This window comes from Pteropus alecto, unplaced genomic scaffold (assembly GCF_000325575.1).
Source record: "Pteropus alecto unplaced genomic scaffold, ASM32557v1 scaffold3, whole genome shotgun sequence".
NCBI lineage: Eukaryota > Metazoa > Chordata > Mammalia > Chiroptera > Pteropodidae > Pteropus > Pteropus alecto.
Genome location: NW_006442484.1, coordinates 50,584,778 through 50,601,071, shown reverse-complemented (window position 1 = coordinate 50,601,071; position 16,294 = coordinate 50,584,778). Strand labels below are relative to the sequence as shown.

At 32.6% G+C, this 16,294-nt stretch overlaps 1 protein-coding gene across 2 annotated transcripts in view; it reads left to right on the top strand.

Annotated features, from left to right (window-relative positions):
- The window catches only part of PDE1A (phosphodiesterase 1A), a 288,645-nt gene that overhangs the window by 193,353 nt on the left and 78,998 nt on the right, over positions 1 to 16,294 (top strand). For both annotated transcript variants that reach the window (XM_025039465.1, XM_025039464.1), the window contains exon 2: positions 8,306 to 8,419. In XM_025039465.1, the coding sequence (XP_024895233.1) occupies positions 8,306 to 8,419 (114 nt within the window). The remainder of the gene's footprint in view (positions 1 to 8,305; positions 8,420 to 16,294) is intronic.

Below are 16,294 nucleotides of genomic sequence, written 5' to 3'. Positions count from 1 at the left end.
TATAAAATATATAAATATGAGGAAATATTTTATATATAAATATATTTACTATATAAAACAAATATATTTTATAAATATAAATATATAAATCTAGTATATATTTTATGTATTTAAGTGTGTTTAAATATATGTGCATTTAAATATATATTTATATACACATTTATTCAAATATGTAACCTTTTAAGGAAAATCCTTGAGTCCACCTAGCCTGTAGTATTTCAGAGGGGTAATAGTAAATGGGCACAAATGATTGGTTCCCCCTTTAGAGTTAAAATGGTCTTACTGTTCTTTTGCCTCCAAGGAGGAAAAAATTGATCTTGTAAGCATTTCTAACTATTTGAATGTATCTCTGTACTTAAAAGGAATTCTTTAACATGCTGGGGTTTACACAATGCCCATTTCTGTATTAAAAAGTTTAATCTTTAGGTAAATCGATTATTTACCTAAATTGTGATTTTGGGAGAAGAGGGAGGATAATTATGTATTCCTTTCTACTTATAAAGATACTTTTTCATCATATATTTTCCATCTCATTGGGATTATTTTGCTGCTTTAAATGTAGAATGTAAACTTATATCAAAGGCTTATAATATTTGCCATACTATTGTTTCCACTTTGATGATATCAATTGTTTGGGGAATTATTTATCCCATAAAATGAAGGTATTAAAGAGCTTTATAATGATAACATTTACCTATGTGAAAGAAAAATGTCTTTAAAAGGCTTTGAATCTGTAAACTTCACTTCTTAGACTAAGGTTAGAATTTAATTTCCTAAGCATTGACCTGCAGAGTAGACAATTTCATTATTTAATGGCTTCTTACCATTTTTTTTTTTTTATCATATTAGGATCAGAGACAAGCAGAAGTTAGTGAAAATGACATAGCTTCGTGTTCTGAGCATCCCTATTTGTGTGTGTTTGGTGCATTCCTATGTATGGCCATATTTTAATGTTAATGTTAATATCTGCTGTAGATATTCTTTAGCTTTTAGCTTTTCTAATTCTTATTACAGCATTCTGATGACAATATCTTGTCACTTTTGTATTACAATCAAGTCAAAAATGGAAATAATGATTATCAATTCTCTTACTATTAATTCTCTTATAACTAATTTATTATTTATGGTCTACAGCATGAGAGATATCCTGGGTATTTTAGTTCATAGAATTAATACAGATGTGAATAGACACATAAGATTTTTTAGTATGAGAATATTCTTAGTTATGTAGATAGTCTTTTTGCAAGATTGAGTCATGTAGCAATATAGTAGGTAACCTTAAGAGTATTTGAAGTACTTGATTACGAAAGCTACATCATTTCATATTGAGTATTTTTTCATTTGGAAAATGGCAGTTCTATATTTGGATAAAAAAATACTCAATCATATTCTACAGCTCAGTACTCTTTGTTCAAAGGTGGAAATTATTTCTCTTTTGAATTACAGAATCAATCAATTATTTTCAAAGACAGTGTTTCTATTTTCATTTCTGTCTTCTTTTAAATGTTCTGATCATCAGAAGGTAAGGAAGTCCCTCCAAAAAGCTAAGATCAAAGGCTGTTCTTTTCATAACATTCAGGCTGATTTTAAAAGTCTTATGAATTATCAGATTAGTGTCATTCTCTTAGGGAAAAGATCATTATAACTTTAATGCTGCTTTAGCTTTTGTTTGTGTCTTTGATAGTAAATATATGGAATTTTAAGTATTTCAATAAAATTGATGAAAATGAAGATGTATAACAGCATTTATTTAGCACATATCCTTTTTCTAGCTCAAATTAATGATTACATATTTTAGTTTGTAATTTATGAATTGATAAGTGTGATAAGAATTCACATATACCTATGAAACCATCCCCACAATCAAGAAAATGAACATTTCCATTATCTTCAAAAGTTTCCTCAAGCTCCTTTATAATCTTTCCCTTTCTTTCCTCCCCCATTCCCAGGCAACTACTGATCTGCTTCCTGTCACTATAAGGATAGTTAGCATTTTCTAAAATTCTATATAAATGGAATCATAAATGAAAATAAAATATGCAGATATTTCACTCTGCATAATTATTTAAGACTCATTCGTGTCATTGTGTGTATCAATAGTTTATTCCTTTTATTGCTGAGTGGAACTTTGGATGAATCTGCCCGAGTTTGTTTTTTCATTTACCTGTTGATGAATATTTGGGTTGTTTCCAGTTTGGGGCTATTACAAATAAAGTTGCTATGAACATTGATGTATAAGTCTTTGTAAGGACATATATTTCTTTTTCTTTCCATCAAAGAATAAAACGTCTGAGTCATGTGGTAGATAAATGTTCGCTTTTTAAGGAACTGTTTTCCAGAGTGATCATACCTATTAACATTCCCAACAGCAATGTTCCAGTTGCTTAACATCTTTGCCAATATTTGCTATGATCCGTTATTTTAATTTAGTCATTCTAATAGATGTTTGGTTATATCATATTATTGTTTTAACTTGAATTTCTCTAATAACTATTCATGTTTAGCATCTTTCATGTTTGCCATAAATATATCTTTTTTTTGTGTGAAGAGGCTGTTCAAATTGTTTGCAGAATTTGTATTGGGTTTGTTGTCTTTTAATGAATTTTGCAAGTCTTTATGTGTTTTAGATACAAATCTTTTATCAGATATATGATTTGCAAATATTTTCTGGTCTGTGGTTTGTCTTTTCATTCTTTAAATAATTTTTTGAAGAATAGTTCTTAATATTGATGAAGTGCAACTTTTTTTTTTTCATAGAGAGTACTTTAGATATTATATCTAAGATATCTTTTGCTGATTCAGATCACAAAAGTTTTTCTCCTGTATTTTCTTCTAGGTTTGTAGTTTTAGAATAAGCATTTAGATATGTGATGTATATGTGGATTAAAGTTCCTTCTATACATATATATTTCTATTGATCCAGCACTATTCATTATAAATGCTGTCCTTTTTCCACTAAATTATCTTTGCAACTTTTTCCAAAATCTATTGACTATATACTTGTGAGTCTCTTCTTAGACTCCATATTCTGTTCCACCGATCTACTTATCTTGGTGTTAATAATGTAGCATATTATGCCTTTTATACTGTACTGATTACTGTAGCTTTAAAATAAGTCTTGAAGTCTTATAAGTTTTGAAGGAGTGTGAATCCCCAACTCTGTTCTTTTTATTAAATTTGTTTTGATTATTGTAGGTCCTTTGCATTTCTATATGAATTTTAGAATCAGCATGTCAATATATACAACAAAAAAGCCTTCTAGGATATTTTTTGGGATCGTATCATATCTATAGATCAGTTTGTGTAGAAATAACATGTTAACAATATTGAGTCTTTCAATCTATGGACACAGCATATCCCTCCATCTATTGAGGTCGACTTTAATTTCTTTTAGCTATGTTCTGCAGTTTTCAGTTATAGCACTTGCACATACTTTGCCAGATTTGTGTCTAAGAATTTCACATTTGAGGGTATTATTGTAAATAATATTGCTTTTCATTTTAATTTCTGATGGTCTATTACAATTATATAGAAATGACATTGATATTGTATTTGTTTTTTTTTTGTATTGCAAACTTATTAAAAGCATTTGTTACTTCTAATAACTTTTTGGTATATTCCATCAGATTTTCTACTTAGACAATCATGCTGTCTGTAAACAAAGACAGTTTTACTTCTTCTTTTCCAACCTGGATGCCTTTTATTCTTGCTTTATTGCATTGACTAAAAGATTCAGTACAATGATGGATAACTGTGATGAGAGTAAAGCCTTATACCTTATATTTGGAAGAAAGCATTTAATCATTTAACATGACTTTTGACATTAACTATAAATTTTTGTAGACTTTATCAGGTGAGGAAGTTTCCTTCTATTTCTAATATGCTAAGAGTTTCAATCAGCATTTATGTTGAATTTTGTCAAATGCTTTTTAAGTATTTATTGAGGTGATACTATGGCCATTCTTATTTAGTTTCTTAAAATAGTGAATTATACTGACTAACATTTCAATCTTATAAAAACTTTTCATTCCTAGGATAAATCTCTTTTATGATGTGTTATTCTTTTATATATTGGTGGATTTTATTTCCTAAAATGTTAAGAATTTTTACATTTATGTTCATAAGATCTGTTCTTTTTCCTCTTCTTCTGCTTCTGCATCTTGTAATGTTTCCTCTGGTTTTGTTATAAAAGTAATTTTGGCCTCCTGGAATGACTTGGGATTATTTTTATAAAAATGTGTAGGCAAAGGGTATTATTACTTCCTTAAATAAATTCAATGAAATCATCTGAGCATGTAGTTTCCTTTATGTAAAAGTTTTTAACTGCAAATTCAGTTTATCTATTTCTTTTTGAAACATGGTAGTTTGTGTCTTGTAAGGAAATTATTCATCTTATATAAATAATTGTTAAATGTATTGGAATAATGTTATTTATATTGTTGTGTTTTGATAATAACTGTTTTAACATCCTTGCCTACTAATGTTATCATTTTTGTCATATTTGGGTCATTTTCAATTGATTGATTTTTATCTTCAGATGGATTGATTTTCCTGCTTCTTTGAATGCTTCATAATTTTTTTATTGGATGAGAAGTCAATTGGGAAAATGTTATGTACAAAAAATTGAAATTATAATGGAAACCAGAGAAATTTCAGTTTTTACTGAGTAATTAATGAAGTGTGTTTTATTTTCTGTGTAAGGAGAGATCACAATGGTTGGGAATCATCAAAAAACTTACAATAGAGGTAGCACTCAGATATGTTTAGTAACTAAACATGATTCAGACAGCTAAAGATGGGATATGAGAAAAAAAAGAGTTGAATCTAGGATGATGTGACAGTGTTTGAGGAACAGTGATGAAATCAGTTTGCTTGGAAATTAGGGTGTACGTAAAAGAAGTAATGAGAAATGTGTACATTTTAACATTTGACCACATTATTTGCATATGTCATGCCATCCCCAGAGACTGAAAACATCTTGAAGATGGGTACTATGGTGCATACACAGATGCCCGTGAATTTATATGTATATGTATGTGCATGTGTTTTTGTCTGTATATATCTTTACATATACATTCATATATATTCTTATATGCATTCATATACAGTTTTTACACAGCCCCAGATACAATAATAAATACTAAATAATTACTTAACTGACTTGGGTTTTTAACATCTTTTGGTGATATTATCCACTTATATGTAGCTACTCTATGCTATTCGATTTTGCTACCAAGCAGAGTATCCAGTGGAGTCTCCATTCACAGATTGCTGAACCAGAAACTGCTCAGGTTAGAACACCAAGTACAGGTATTTAACCTAAACTTTGGGAAGCAGAAGGACATATATAGGCCTGGTATTAATAAAACTTTTTTATTCAGCTTGCCTACTCCAATGAAAGAAACCATTTTATTTTCAGCACATGCATTTGTGCTTTCTTCTTCATTCTGAGAATTTGCCCATAGGATGGCTTAGGAATTAGGTAAATTTTCTATAATTATCTTTTTAAAAAAAAAATTAAAAAATTTCCCAGATACATGCAGTGAAACCTTAATGCTTTGGAACCCACCAGTTTAATATATATAATCATTTCAAAATGGTTTATGTAAATGTTTGGCATATTATTCTATAAAGAAAGTGAAATAATAAGCTAAATAAGATTGTTGGGGATTATTATATGCATAAATTGATTAAAAAGCAAATCCACAATTGGAGTAATAATTATATAAATTATTCCATTAACCTGCTGTTATAATTATAATCTTTTTATAATACAAAGATTTTTCTTTTTATGTAAATAGAAATATGTACTCATTAGAGGAAATTTGGTACATATAGGCAAAGGAGATAAAGAAGAAAGAAATCCTAGTAACCTAAAATTATATATTTTCTTTCAGTATTTTGAGTTGACATAGTTTGCTGGGGGCGGAGGATGTACATATGCGTGTGTTTGGGTGGTCATGGTTATACAGAATTATCACCATATCTAACTAGATTTTCTAAGTGGGTGGTAGAAACTTTTGGAGTATTTTTTCAGAGTGATTTCTTATGTCAGATTATAGATTTACACTCCTATTAAGATATAACAGTTCATAATATTTGTTGTTTTTGTTGTTTTTAAGTCATAACAAGATGTCTTGTGAAAGAGCATGTTCATCATGCAAGTATTAGAGCCCCTTGATGTTACAGGTTTCGTCATGTGTGATCTGCTAATTTGATAATAGTCTAATGATTTCCCTGGGAACACCTGCCAGCTATCATGAGTTAGGAAGTACACACATGAATAGTTTCCCAAGGGCATCCCCACTCATTTTATGTGACAATTTCTCCATTCTTCAGTTCTTTGAGTCATTTCTTATTCTTTTCATTTATCAGTTATGATTGGGCTCAGCTGCATATAGAAGAAATCTCAAAATAATAGTAGCTTAAATACAGTTTTTTTCTCTCATGGGAAATAAGCTCAGAGGTAGGTGATTTCACAGCATGGGATCCAGGCTCCTTCCATCTTTATTCTCTGTCATTCTTAGTGGGTAGCTTCCTTCTGCCAGGTCACTTCATGGTCCTAGATGGCTGCTGATCCTTGAGACAATTCCAGGCAATAAGTAATGGGCAAGGGACAAATGAGAACTGCTTTCCAGCTGAGTTACCCTCTTCAAAATAATTCTTCTGAAACTCTTAACTCAACCACCTCTATTTATTCTCCTTGGTCAGAATGAAGTTTCATGACTATACTTAGCTTCAAGAAAGCCTGGAAAATGTAGTTTTTTAGTGGAGAAAATTGCTAACTCAAAAATAGAATTCATTTATTCATAAACAAGGGAGGCCATGTGAAGTACTTATTGGTTTTAAAACTATATCATAAAACCAAATTCAACCAAGTTGTACCAACTAATTTTCACAAGATACACAAGTGGTATATTTTTTAGCCATTGCAGAGTTGTGAAACTCTTTTACTTTCATACATAAAAGGTAATATAATGTGACTGGGTTATAAATATTACAAAATTTCAAAACACTCTATCTGTTGCTCCATTATTATTATAGTCAGTGTTTTATGCTTCAAAGCCAGGCTTATTTTTTCCTTTCTAAGTAACCTGTTCTAGCTGTTATTTTTGTTTTGTTTTGTTTTGCTTCATCTGTACAAATAAGACATTTATTGGCACATAGAATTTATTTTACAATGTCATTGTCTGCTAATATTTTATCATACAGAAGTATATGGTACAAAAAGTAATTATTTATAGTGTCTTGAGTAATAAGTCTTAATCTAGGTATAACTTTTTTCCGTGGAGAAAAAAAAGTTTCTTATTGATGGAGGAATTTCAAATAACCTTGCTAAACTTTTTAACTTCTCTTTATACCCTAGCCTTGGTATTGCAAATCATCCAAAGTAAATTTTCAAAAAACTTGCTACACTGTCTCGAAGACAGTGCCTAAAAGTAGATATACTCCATTCTCCCTGAAATACTTTATACGTTGGCTCTCGAATGGAACTAAATTCTGTCTGCTGACTTAGGAAAATGGATAAATCGTCTTTACATTGTTTATCTACAGTATGTACAGAGTGAGAAATTTTTTTCCTCCCTACTATGGGGGGCAATATCTTCAGAAACACTTGATTTATAATTAATGCATAAAGTTTCTAAAAGTGTTAGAAATTTTTGAAGCAATTTGTATTATCTTACTCCTTGAGATATCTATTGCTGCATAAAAAATTAGTGGCTTAAAACAATAACATTAATGATCTCACAATTTCTCTGATTCAGGAATCCAGACATGGCTTAGTTGATCCCTATGCCTTAAAATTTCTCCGAGAACTGAGACATATCATCCCATGGATAAAAACAAGAGAAAATATTTTATAAATCTGTCTCAGGTGAAAAAAATTGCTGTAAAAACACATACATATGTTTTTTTCTCATCTCGCCTATATTTTCTTGAATCTTTTGCCTTTCATTTTTATTTTCATTGCTATATACAGTGAATAATTACTACAGTAGTGGTCAAAAGAGTACACTTTAAATATTCTCTTAGTGCCAACTCTGAAGAAACAGAAAAGCCATAGAATAAATTCTAGTGTTAGGAACATACTTTTATGAAAACATCTATATTGTCTTGAATTTTCAGAAAGACTGTCCTTGAAATATGGTACCTAGACAATCAAACATTTTTCTATTTAATGACCAAGAAAGATATGTTAAAAATGTTACTTGATATATATATTTAATATTAGACTATTTTCCACATAGTTATAATAAATCTCTTTTTATTTTTCTCTCTTTTTGTCTACTTTTTAAAAAAATAGACTAAGATGCTTAGTGAAGCAGCTGGAAAAAGGTGATGTCAACGTTGTAGACTTAAAGAAGAACATTGAATATGCAGCATCTGTGTTGGAAGCAGTTTATATTGATGAAACAAGGTAAATTTTAACCTCCTCTCTCTTTTATCTTCTTTGCCTCTCTCCCCTTTTCCCTCTTTTTTGACTTTCCTTTATCTCAAACATGAATTTTGCATATCTTATTCGTGAAACCAAAATCAAATCTTATTTAAATTTAAAAAGCTTCTCTTCATGTAGCCACTTAACTATGCTCTTCTTAAAAACAAAACAAAACAAAAATACAAATACATAATTTAATCCAAATGCTTGAATATCAAAAAGTAGTCAAATAAAGCCACAAAATGAATAAATTAAAAAGTCTCCTCTCCCCCTACCCTCACTGTCCTTAGGCCCATGTGTTTACATGTCAGAAACAGATGTATGCTTATACTCATTTTCACTGATGTAAGGATTTTCTTATTATCTCAATATTTCAGAATTCTTCTGAGAAAATTCCTTCTGAGAGAATACCCACACATTCTAATGAGATGTATCTATATATATCAGATCCTCTACACAGAGATTACTAAGGGGCAGTCCCAAACGTGTATTTGACCATCACCTAAATCTCATCAACTATCCTCATAATTAGCAGAGTGGTGAGGAGATTAGGAAATTGGGATTTATTTGAAGAAAGTTGTTAGCCTAGTGTTGTGGCTCTCAATCAGGCTATTTGCCTTTCAGGGGTCATATGGCAATGTCTGGAGACATTTTTAGTTTGGTTGATGAGGGTGTAAGACTGTAATGTGATGGGTAGAGGCTAGGGATGCTGCCAAACATCCTACAATGCACAGGAAAATCCCCCAAACAAAGAACTATCCAGCCATACATGTTAACAGTATAGAGGTTAAGAAACCCTGGCCTAAAGGGAGAACTGTGCATTTTCTTTCTTCTCTAAGGAGAAACTTACCCCTGACCTCAAGTCATGGGAGAGGTTCTTGAGGACATTAATGCTAATAGAAGACTAAGTGAAGTATGATAAGATGGTTCTTGGGAGATTTGACCAGTGTCGTGGAGTTCAGAGAGTACTGAGACCAGTTCCTGACTCTCACCTCACAAAGATAAAGGTTGCAGGCTGATTGAGACAACACTGAATTCACAGTTAAGAGGGACCCTGTGGCGGAAGGGACATGCACTTCCAGAGTTTAGCAGAGATAAGGCACTTGGTTTTTTCAAAGTCATGAGGCAGGAGAAGTAGAGGTCTTTTGAAGAGATTGACCAAAGAAAACAGTTCAGAAAGTAAAAAAGAGGCTACAGGGGTGATTGTTGATATAAGAGCCAGGGTAGAAATCATAAAAATTCAGCCCAAATATCAGAGAACATGTAATGTTTAAGGCACACTCTCAGTGTAGTGAGTTGTTTCTGAATGACCCACAAAAGCTATCCCTACAAAACAATAACCAGCATTTGGGCATTTGTCACACAGGTGATAACAAACACACCAGTTTTATAAAACTCTTTGACTCCTATAATTTCCTGCCTTCTCCCACCACATTCTGAAAAATGAGAAAGAACAGAGTGAGTGGGATGGAAGATGGAAATGGAGGATGAAGACATCCATCAGACCCCTTCCATTCTGCAGATGTCCATGCCTGGGTCAGGCCTGAGCTTGGGGAAGTGAAAAATAGACCAGAAATGAGATTGAAGTTTTTATATATAGAATGGGTCTTAAACACATTCTCTCTCTCTCTCTCTCTATCATACACACACACACACACACACACACACACACATGCACACACTGTTGTTTAATAGGTAATAAATTCACATGATTAAAAAATCAAAATAATGTAGACAGGTGCCTCACAAATGTCTGGCCTCCACTCCTGACCCAATCTACTCAAATTCCCAACTCATAAATTTCCTATGTATATTCCCAATGATTTATTACAAATTTTTATTTCATGTTTTTCTCTTCTTCATTCATGAAAGGTAGCAGACTATATGCACAGTTTTTCATTATGCTTTTTTTCTCCCTAAATAAGAAAACTTAGAAATCTTCCTGTATCACATACTAAACTATTTAATATCAAATAATGAGAATTTTTATTAACAATTGATTTTTAAAAAGGGCATTGCAAGGGCTATGTCTCTTCTTTGTCTGCCAAATGAAACTCCTCTGTTGAAGCATGGTTTAAAGTCATAAATTAAGGAAAAAAATCATGGGCTCACTTTTAAATTATAAATTCTGTGCAGAATTGTTTTCTTAGTTAATTTCACTGAATGTATATAAATGTATACGATTCTAAGTGAACAGGGATTCAAAGTGCAAATTTTTAAAAATCCGATGTTGCTCCTGATTTTCCTTATTTCTTTATTTTCACGTGTGCTCTTTATTGTTCACAAGTTGACTGAACTTAACATGGTAAAAGTCCTTGACATTTTATTTTTTATATTTATTTATACGACTAAAGAATTTTTATCTTTAAGAATTATTTAGATATTCACATTATTCATCTTATAATGACATAATGCTAACCATCTGGTTTGCCTGATGATTTGCTGTCTTTCATTTGGTAGATTATTACATGCAACATTAATTAATTAATATTTATTATTAATTCATTTTTAAAATTTTCTGTTGTATTTACTTTCCCAGAAACTTACAATTTCATAGATATTTTGTTAGCTTAGTTTCCCATGATTCTTAATGCATTTAAATATGTGTTACAATTCAAAGTATAGTTCCTTTTCATTTGAAAATCACTCTTTTGGAGAAAGAAAAATGCTTAACTGCTTCATGGTAAAATTGTGGAGTTTTGTTTTGTTTTCTTTCTTGGTCTTTACAAAGAACATCCCAGCTCTTACCACATGATTTCCAATTCTTAGTCGAACGATGCAAAATACCACTATTTTATTTTTAATGCTTCTGAGGCATCTTGATTTTTAAATTGGATTAATAATAATACCCCATATTTGTGCCATCTTCCAAGGTCTCTTAGTTTCATTACCTCATATTAGTCTTACCACAATTCTACGCAGTTGGCAGGGTAATCATTACTTTCTGCACTTTATTAATAAGAGAACTAAAATTTTTAGAAGTGAAATGGTTTGCCAAAGGTCACAAACTAGGCATTGAAAAACGGACTAGAAACTAAGGTCTGACTTCTTACTTATTGCTCTTCCCTCTCTAACTGGCTCATCTGCGAGTATTGCCGAATGGTTTTAAATAACCTCTGAAAGATTTAAATGACAACGTGTAAAACTTTTTGATATTTGGAATTATAAATTCTGGAAAAACAATACCTAACATTTATTACTAATAGCCTATTATTATGTTTTGGGATGTGCCACAAACTCTTTTAAGCATTTTAATACACTATTTCATTTAATCATCACAGCAATTTTATGAAATAGAAAGTTTATTCATTACCATTTTGCATATGAAGAAATAAAGTTACAGACAAGTTACATAGCTTACCCAAAATACCACAGAGAGTAACTCAGTCGAATGGAGTTAGGGCCTTGGCAGCCTGGCTCTAGGGCTTGGGCTACTAAGCGCAATTCTCCTCTGCACCCTTTAAATAACATCTGACCAAATGGCAATTTCAGGGACTTGTTGGAAGTTTTGATGAACACCCGTATGCTGTCAGAGTCATCAGATACAGTGAAGTGTAGACTGTGGTTGCTTCTCTTCCCAACTCTGCCTTCAGAGATATCACATTGGTAGCTTTAAATTGGGTACAGTGGGAGAAATTACAACAAATAAAAAAAATTTTTTTTGGAGAGTCGGTGGTTAAACATTTACCATTATGCCACTGATTAGACCTAAGGTTACCTCATATGTATCTTCTAAGACTGTGACTTCATGATGAAAATATCAGCTCAAGAAATTTTAGAGTAACAATACTTGATGTAGTTTGATTTCCTATAAACTTAGTAAGGCATACAGCAGTAAACTGAAGATATTTTTTGCTAAGATGTGTATACAATTATTAATATTGCATTTGCCTTAGCAAAACAGATTATTTAGAAAAAAAAGGAGCATTTAGTTGCTTTTAAGTTTTAAATTAAAAACCTGCTTACTTCTGAGATGTTTTTTAATGGAAAAAAATATCTCTTTCTAGAAAAAAAATGTTTTGGTGAATATTCCAGAGAGGCATTGTTTCGAAATTTAGACTGGGCTGCATTAAAAGGTCAACGTGTAATACAGCAGGATGAAACAGAAATTATGAATTGGTTTAACACCCCCGACACACACACACACACACACACACACACACACACACCTTTTCCTACTAAGCCTCAGTGACTACAGGGTTTCAGTTAGGAAAACAAATCAAAACAAAAATCTCTCTTGAAAGATGATTTGAGTGAGAAAAATAAAAACAGAGTTCTGATAGAATTTGAATTCTGACCTTGTCTGAGGGATTATAGCATAAGTCCCTGATGAATAGGACTGTTTGTTGGTTTTTTAACAAGACATTTTCAATTGCAAATGCCAATATTTTATGAGCCCTACTTTCAGATGTGTCCCTAGAGGCTATTGTTTTTCAGAGCTGCTCATTTGTAATCCAGAACATGTGGCTTAAAAAAATTTTGTTTGATTGTCTTTATTTGGATTGAGATACTGCCAAAGTAGCATCCTCGGCCTCATGAATTGCTTGCTATTCATGAGGGTAGGCAGCTGATTGGGAGGTATACTTTCAGAGATGGATATTATGCTTACTAAATCTGCCTAACAACATGATTTATAATTTCATTTTCTTAACGTGAACCAATCCAAGTCTTATGGTTGCCATAGTTAGAGCGCAGGCTCTAGGTTGTTCAAAGCTTGGATTTTTCCACTCAATAATCTCTTTCTTTAAGCAAGTTACTTAACTTCTAATATTCCCTAGCTTCATTATCTGTAAAATAAGAATAATGACAATGCTGACCTCACAGGGTTTCTCTGAGGACTAAATGTAACACAATATCTGACAGAGTGAAAGTTAAATTATAACCCCTCTGTTGTACTAACAAAATGAAGTTACTTTTGGGTACATAATACATTAAGATATATGATTTATACACCTTAATAAAAATATCAGTTTCTTGAGAGCTGTTTTCGATCATGTAAAAAATAAAGACAGGTGGGCTCACGGTACACAGAAGTGAAAGCAAAGTGCAGTCTGATGGAAAGGAACCTTAATAGAATATATGTTCTTGATAAAAACCATCCTTTATTGAAAGATTACCTTGAGTGAGAATGCATGGATGTCAGTCAGTACTTCAAGAAGTTAGTCTAGTAGAAACTGAGTGACATCCAGGGCACCTTAAAGGCTAAGTCTCTTGAAATCAAGTACCTCTACCGGGATTTACTAAGAAAAATTCACTTACGAAAGAAATGTTTATTGAGTACCTGGAGTGAATATCAGGCACACTGGTCAATAGAATCAGGAGTACAGCTGTGCAGAGAGCTGGTGCCTAGAGATGAGTCAAACTCTGGGAAGACAGACCTAAGCAAGACGACCAATACTGCAAACAAGAAATGGAGGTTCAGAGTTACGGAAAGAAAGCTGAGCACACTGGCAGATTGCAAGAAGATACACTAAGTTACAGTAAGTCATAACCAGAAGGAGTAACATGGAGGTAGGAACTGCACAGAGTCAAGATTCTAATCCAGATATTGTTAAACATGCAGGTATTGCTTAATGTTAATTGTTTTGTTCTCTGACAAAGCTCCCCTTGCTCATTCTTAAAGATATGGCTTCTAACAAAAGGAATTATGGTAAAAAAAAATTCTGGAATATGCTAGATTTATGGGCACTATAGCTCAGAAATATGGTGCCAGTTAGAAATGTGAATTTGAGGATTATAACTCAGGGGTTTCCAAATTTTGGAGATGCTTTATTTTTACTTCAATAATCAGAGTACTTTTGCTATTTTGACATGTTTCCCATCCTAAAGTTTTTGGGAATTGCCCGGGAATGTTTACTTATTTTACCAATCTGTCCTGACTGTCCCTTTCCTCCGTATCCAGCTCTCTGGCTTCAAACTGCTGAATTGTTACCCTGTGGGTCACCTACTTTCCCCTCAAGTTCAGAAATCCACAGGCTGTCCAAGCATGAAAAAGCTCAGTTCTTTCCTCCAGTTCTGCAAACTAAAGCTAGAATCAGCTGTAACTGCTATAAGACATTACTGAAGGATGCTCTCAGAACCTGTAACTCAACCCCTTCTATAGGGGTGCCCTGCCACGCATATCTCTGCATCTTCTAATGTCTAAGCCCATCTTGCAGTAGCCAGGTTACCATCCTCTGTGGAAGTGCCTTCAATGTGTTTTCCTATCCTGGGTTAAGGATCTCAAGCTCCAAGGCCAAGAGAAAGGAAAGGGGCTATCAAAATTAATGTCAAGTTGCGTATTCATCTCCAGAATCAACAACTGTACTCAAAGACTATACAGTTTAAATGTATATTTAGAAAAAAATGACAATTTTTTCTAAATAATACAGATTTCTCAGTGATGCAGCTGTGCTCACAATGAGGACAACCATGTACATTACTGTTCGGAGACATTTAGCTTCTTACAGACATTGTCTCAATCTTCTATATGCCAGAATAGGGCCTTCACTTTATTTTGGTGTAACTTAAAGACCTGTTCAAAGAGGTTTCATAAAACAAAAGAGCAGTCTGCCTCTGAAGGTAATATAAAACCTCTTTAGATTAAAACAAATTATTTTGACTTTTTAAATGTCAGTTGTTCTCACTTCCAACCATTAATGTTTCAAAAAACTCTTGGGGCTCTATCTCAATATGGGTCACCATGTTATCCTAGTAACTGAAGTTCAGGGAGATGATGAAAAGGCCAAATAGAGGTGTGTAGTGAGAGGGTAGTTAAGGACAGATATGGAACACACACGAATTTAAAGTTAGATATGGAGCCGCTAAAGAGAAGACTTAAGAAGAATAGATATAGAAAAGGAGGTATATCTGAATAATATTGACTACCAATTGCAAAAAGAGAACAGTGTTACGAAAAAGGGTAAGTCAAATGCTACGGGGAGATCCCTTGGATGCATTTAGGAGATTCCTGATGTCTCGAAAGAGGAGTTTCAGGACAGAGAAAAAGCTACCGGCCAGATTATGGTAATATGAGGAATTAATGTGGAACGGCACTGGCGAAAAACTAGTACAGACTATTTTTCAAGAATTTCATAGTGTAGAAAGAAGAAAAGCTAGAGCAATCTATTAATAAGGACATATACTTGTTTGGGGTTTTTATCATACTATTTTTAGAATGGAAGACTGGTACTTATAACCTAGAGATGATGAGTTAAACAAGAAATTTGGAATTAACAGAAATAATATTTAGAGAAATATTAGATCAGAAAGTTATCCTTGGGAAGTTATCTAGGAAAAAAAGACAAACAGCTAAACACAGGTAGAAAATATTGATGAAGATAGAGCTAACTAGTGCCAAGTGTCTTCAAATAAACAAAACACTAGTTGCACTGTAAAATCAGAAAGATTACTTAGCATTCCTTTTAAACTCAGTTGCTTAGCATGGGTAAGAGTGTAACAAAAATTACGGCCCAAATAGAGACATGGGCTATAATACTTAGGGATCAATGTGACATGAAGAGCAAATCCTTTGTGGCTAATCACTACAACCTGTATATTGTGATGGCACTGACTCCTGTGTACTGAGACATCAAGAGCTAGAGAAGAGGAGAAGGAAATAAGAAAAAACTGGACTAATGAACACCTTTCATGAATATTTCAATTGTAAGTGACAACCAAACCAGCTTAAACAGTCTGCCAAAACATCGATAGCTAGCGTTGTCTATAAGTATAGGTGATTCAGAACAAAATGATGTAAACAATCAACCTTTCTGTTTTGCTTGCTCTGTCTGTAATGGCCTGCTTCTGATGCTTTGAGTGTTAGCCAAAAAAGATGAAATACTTTGAGTGTTAGCCAAACAAGATGATGGCAGTATT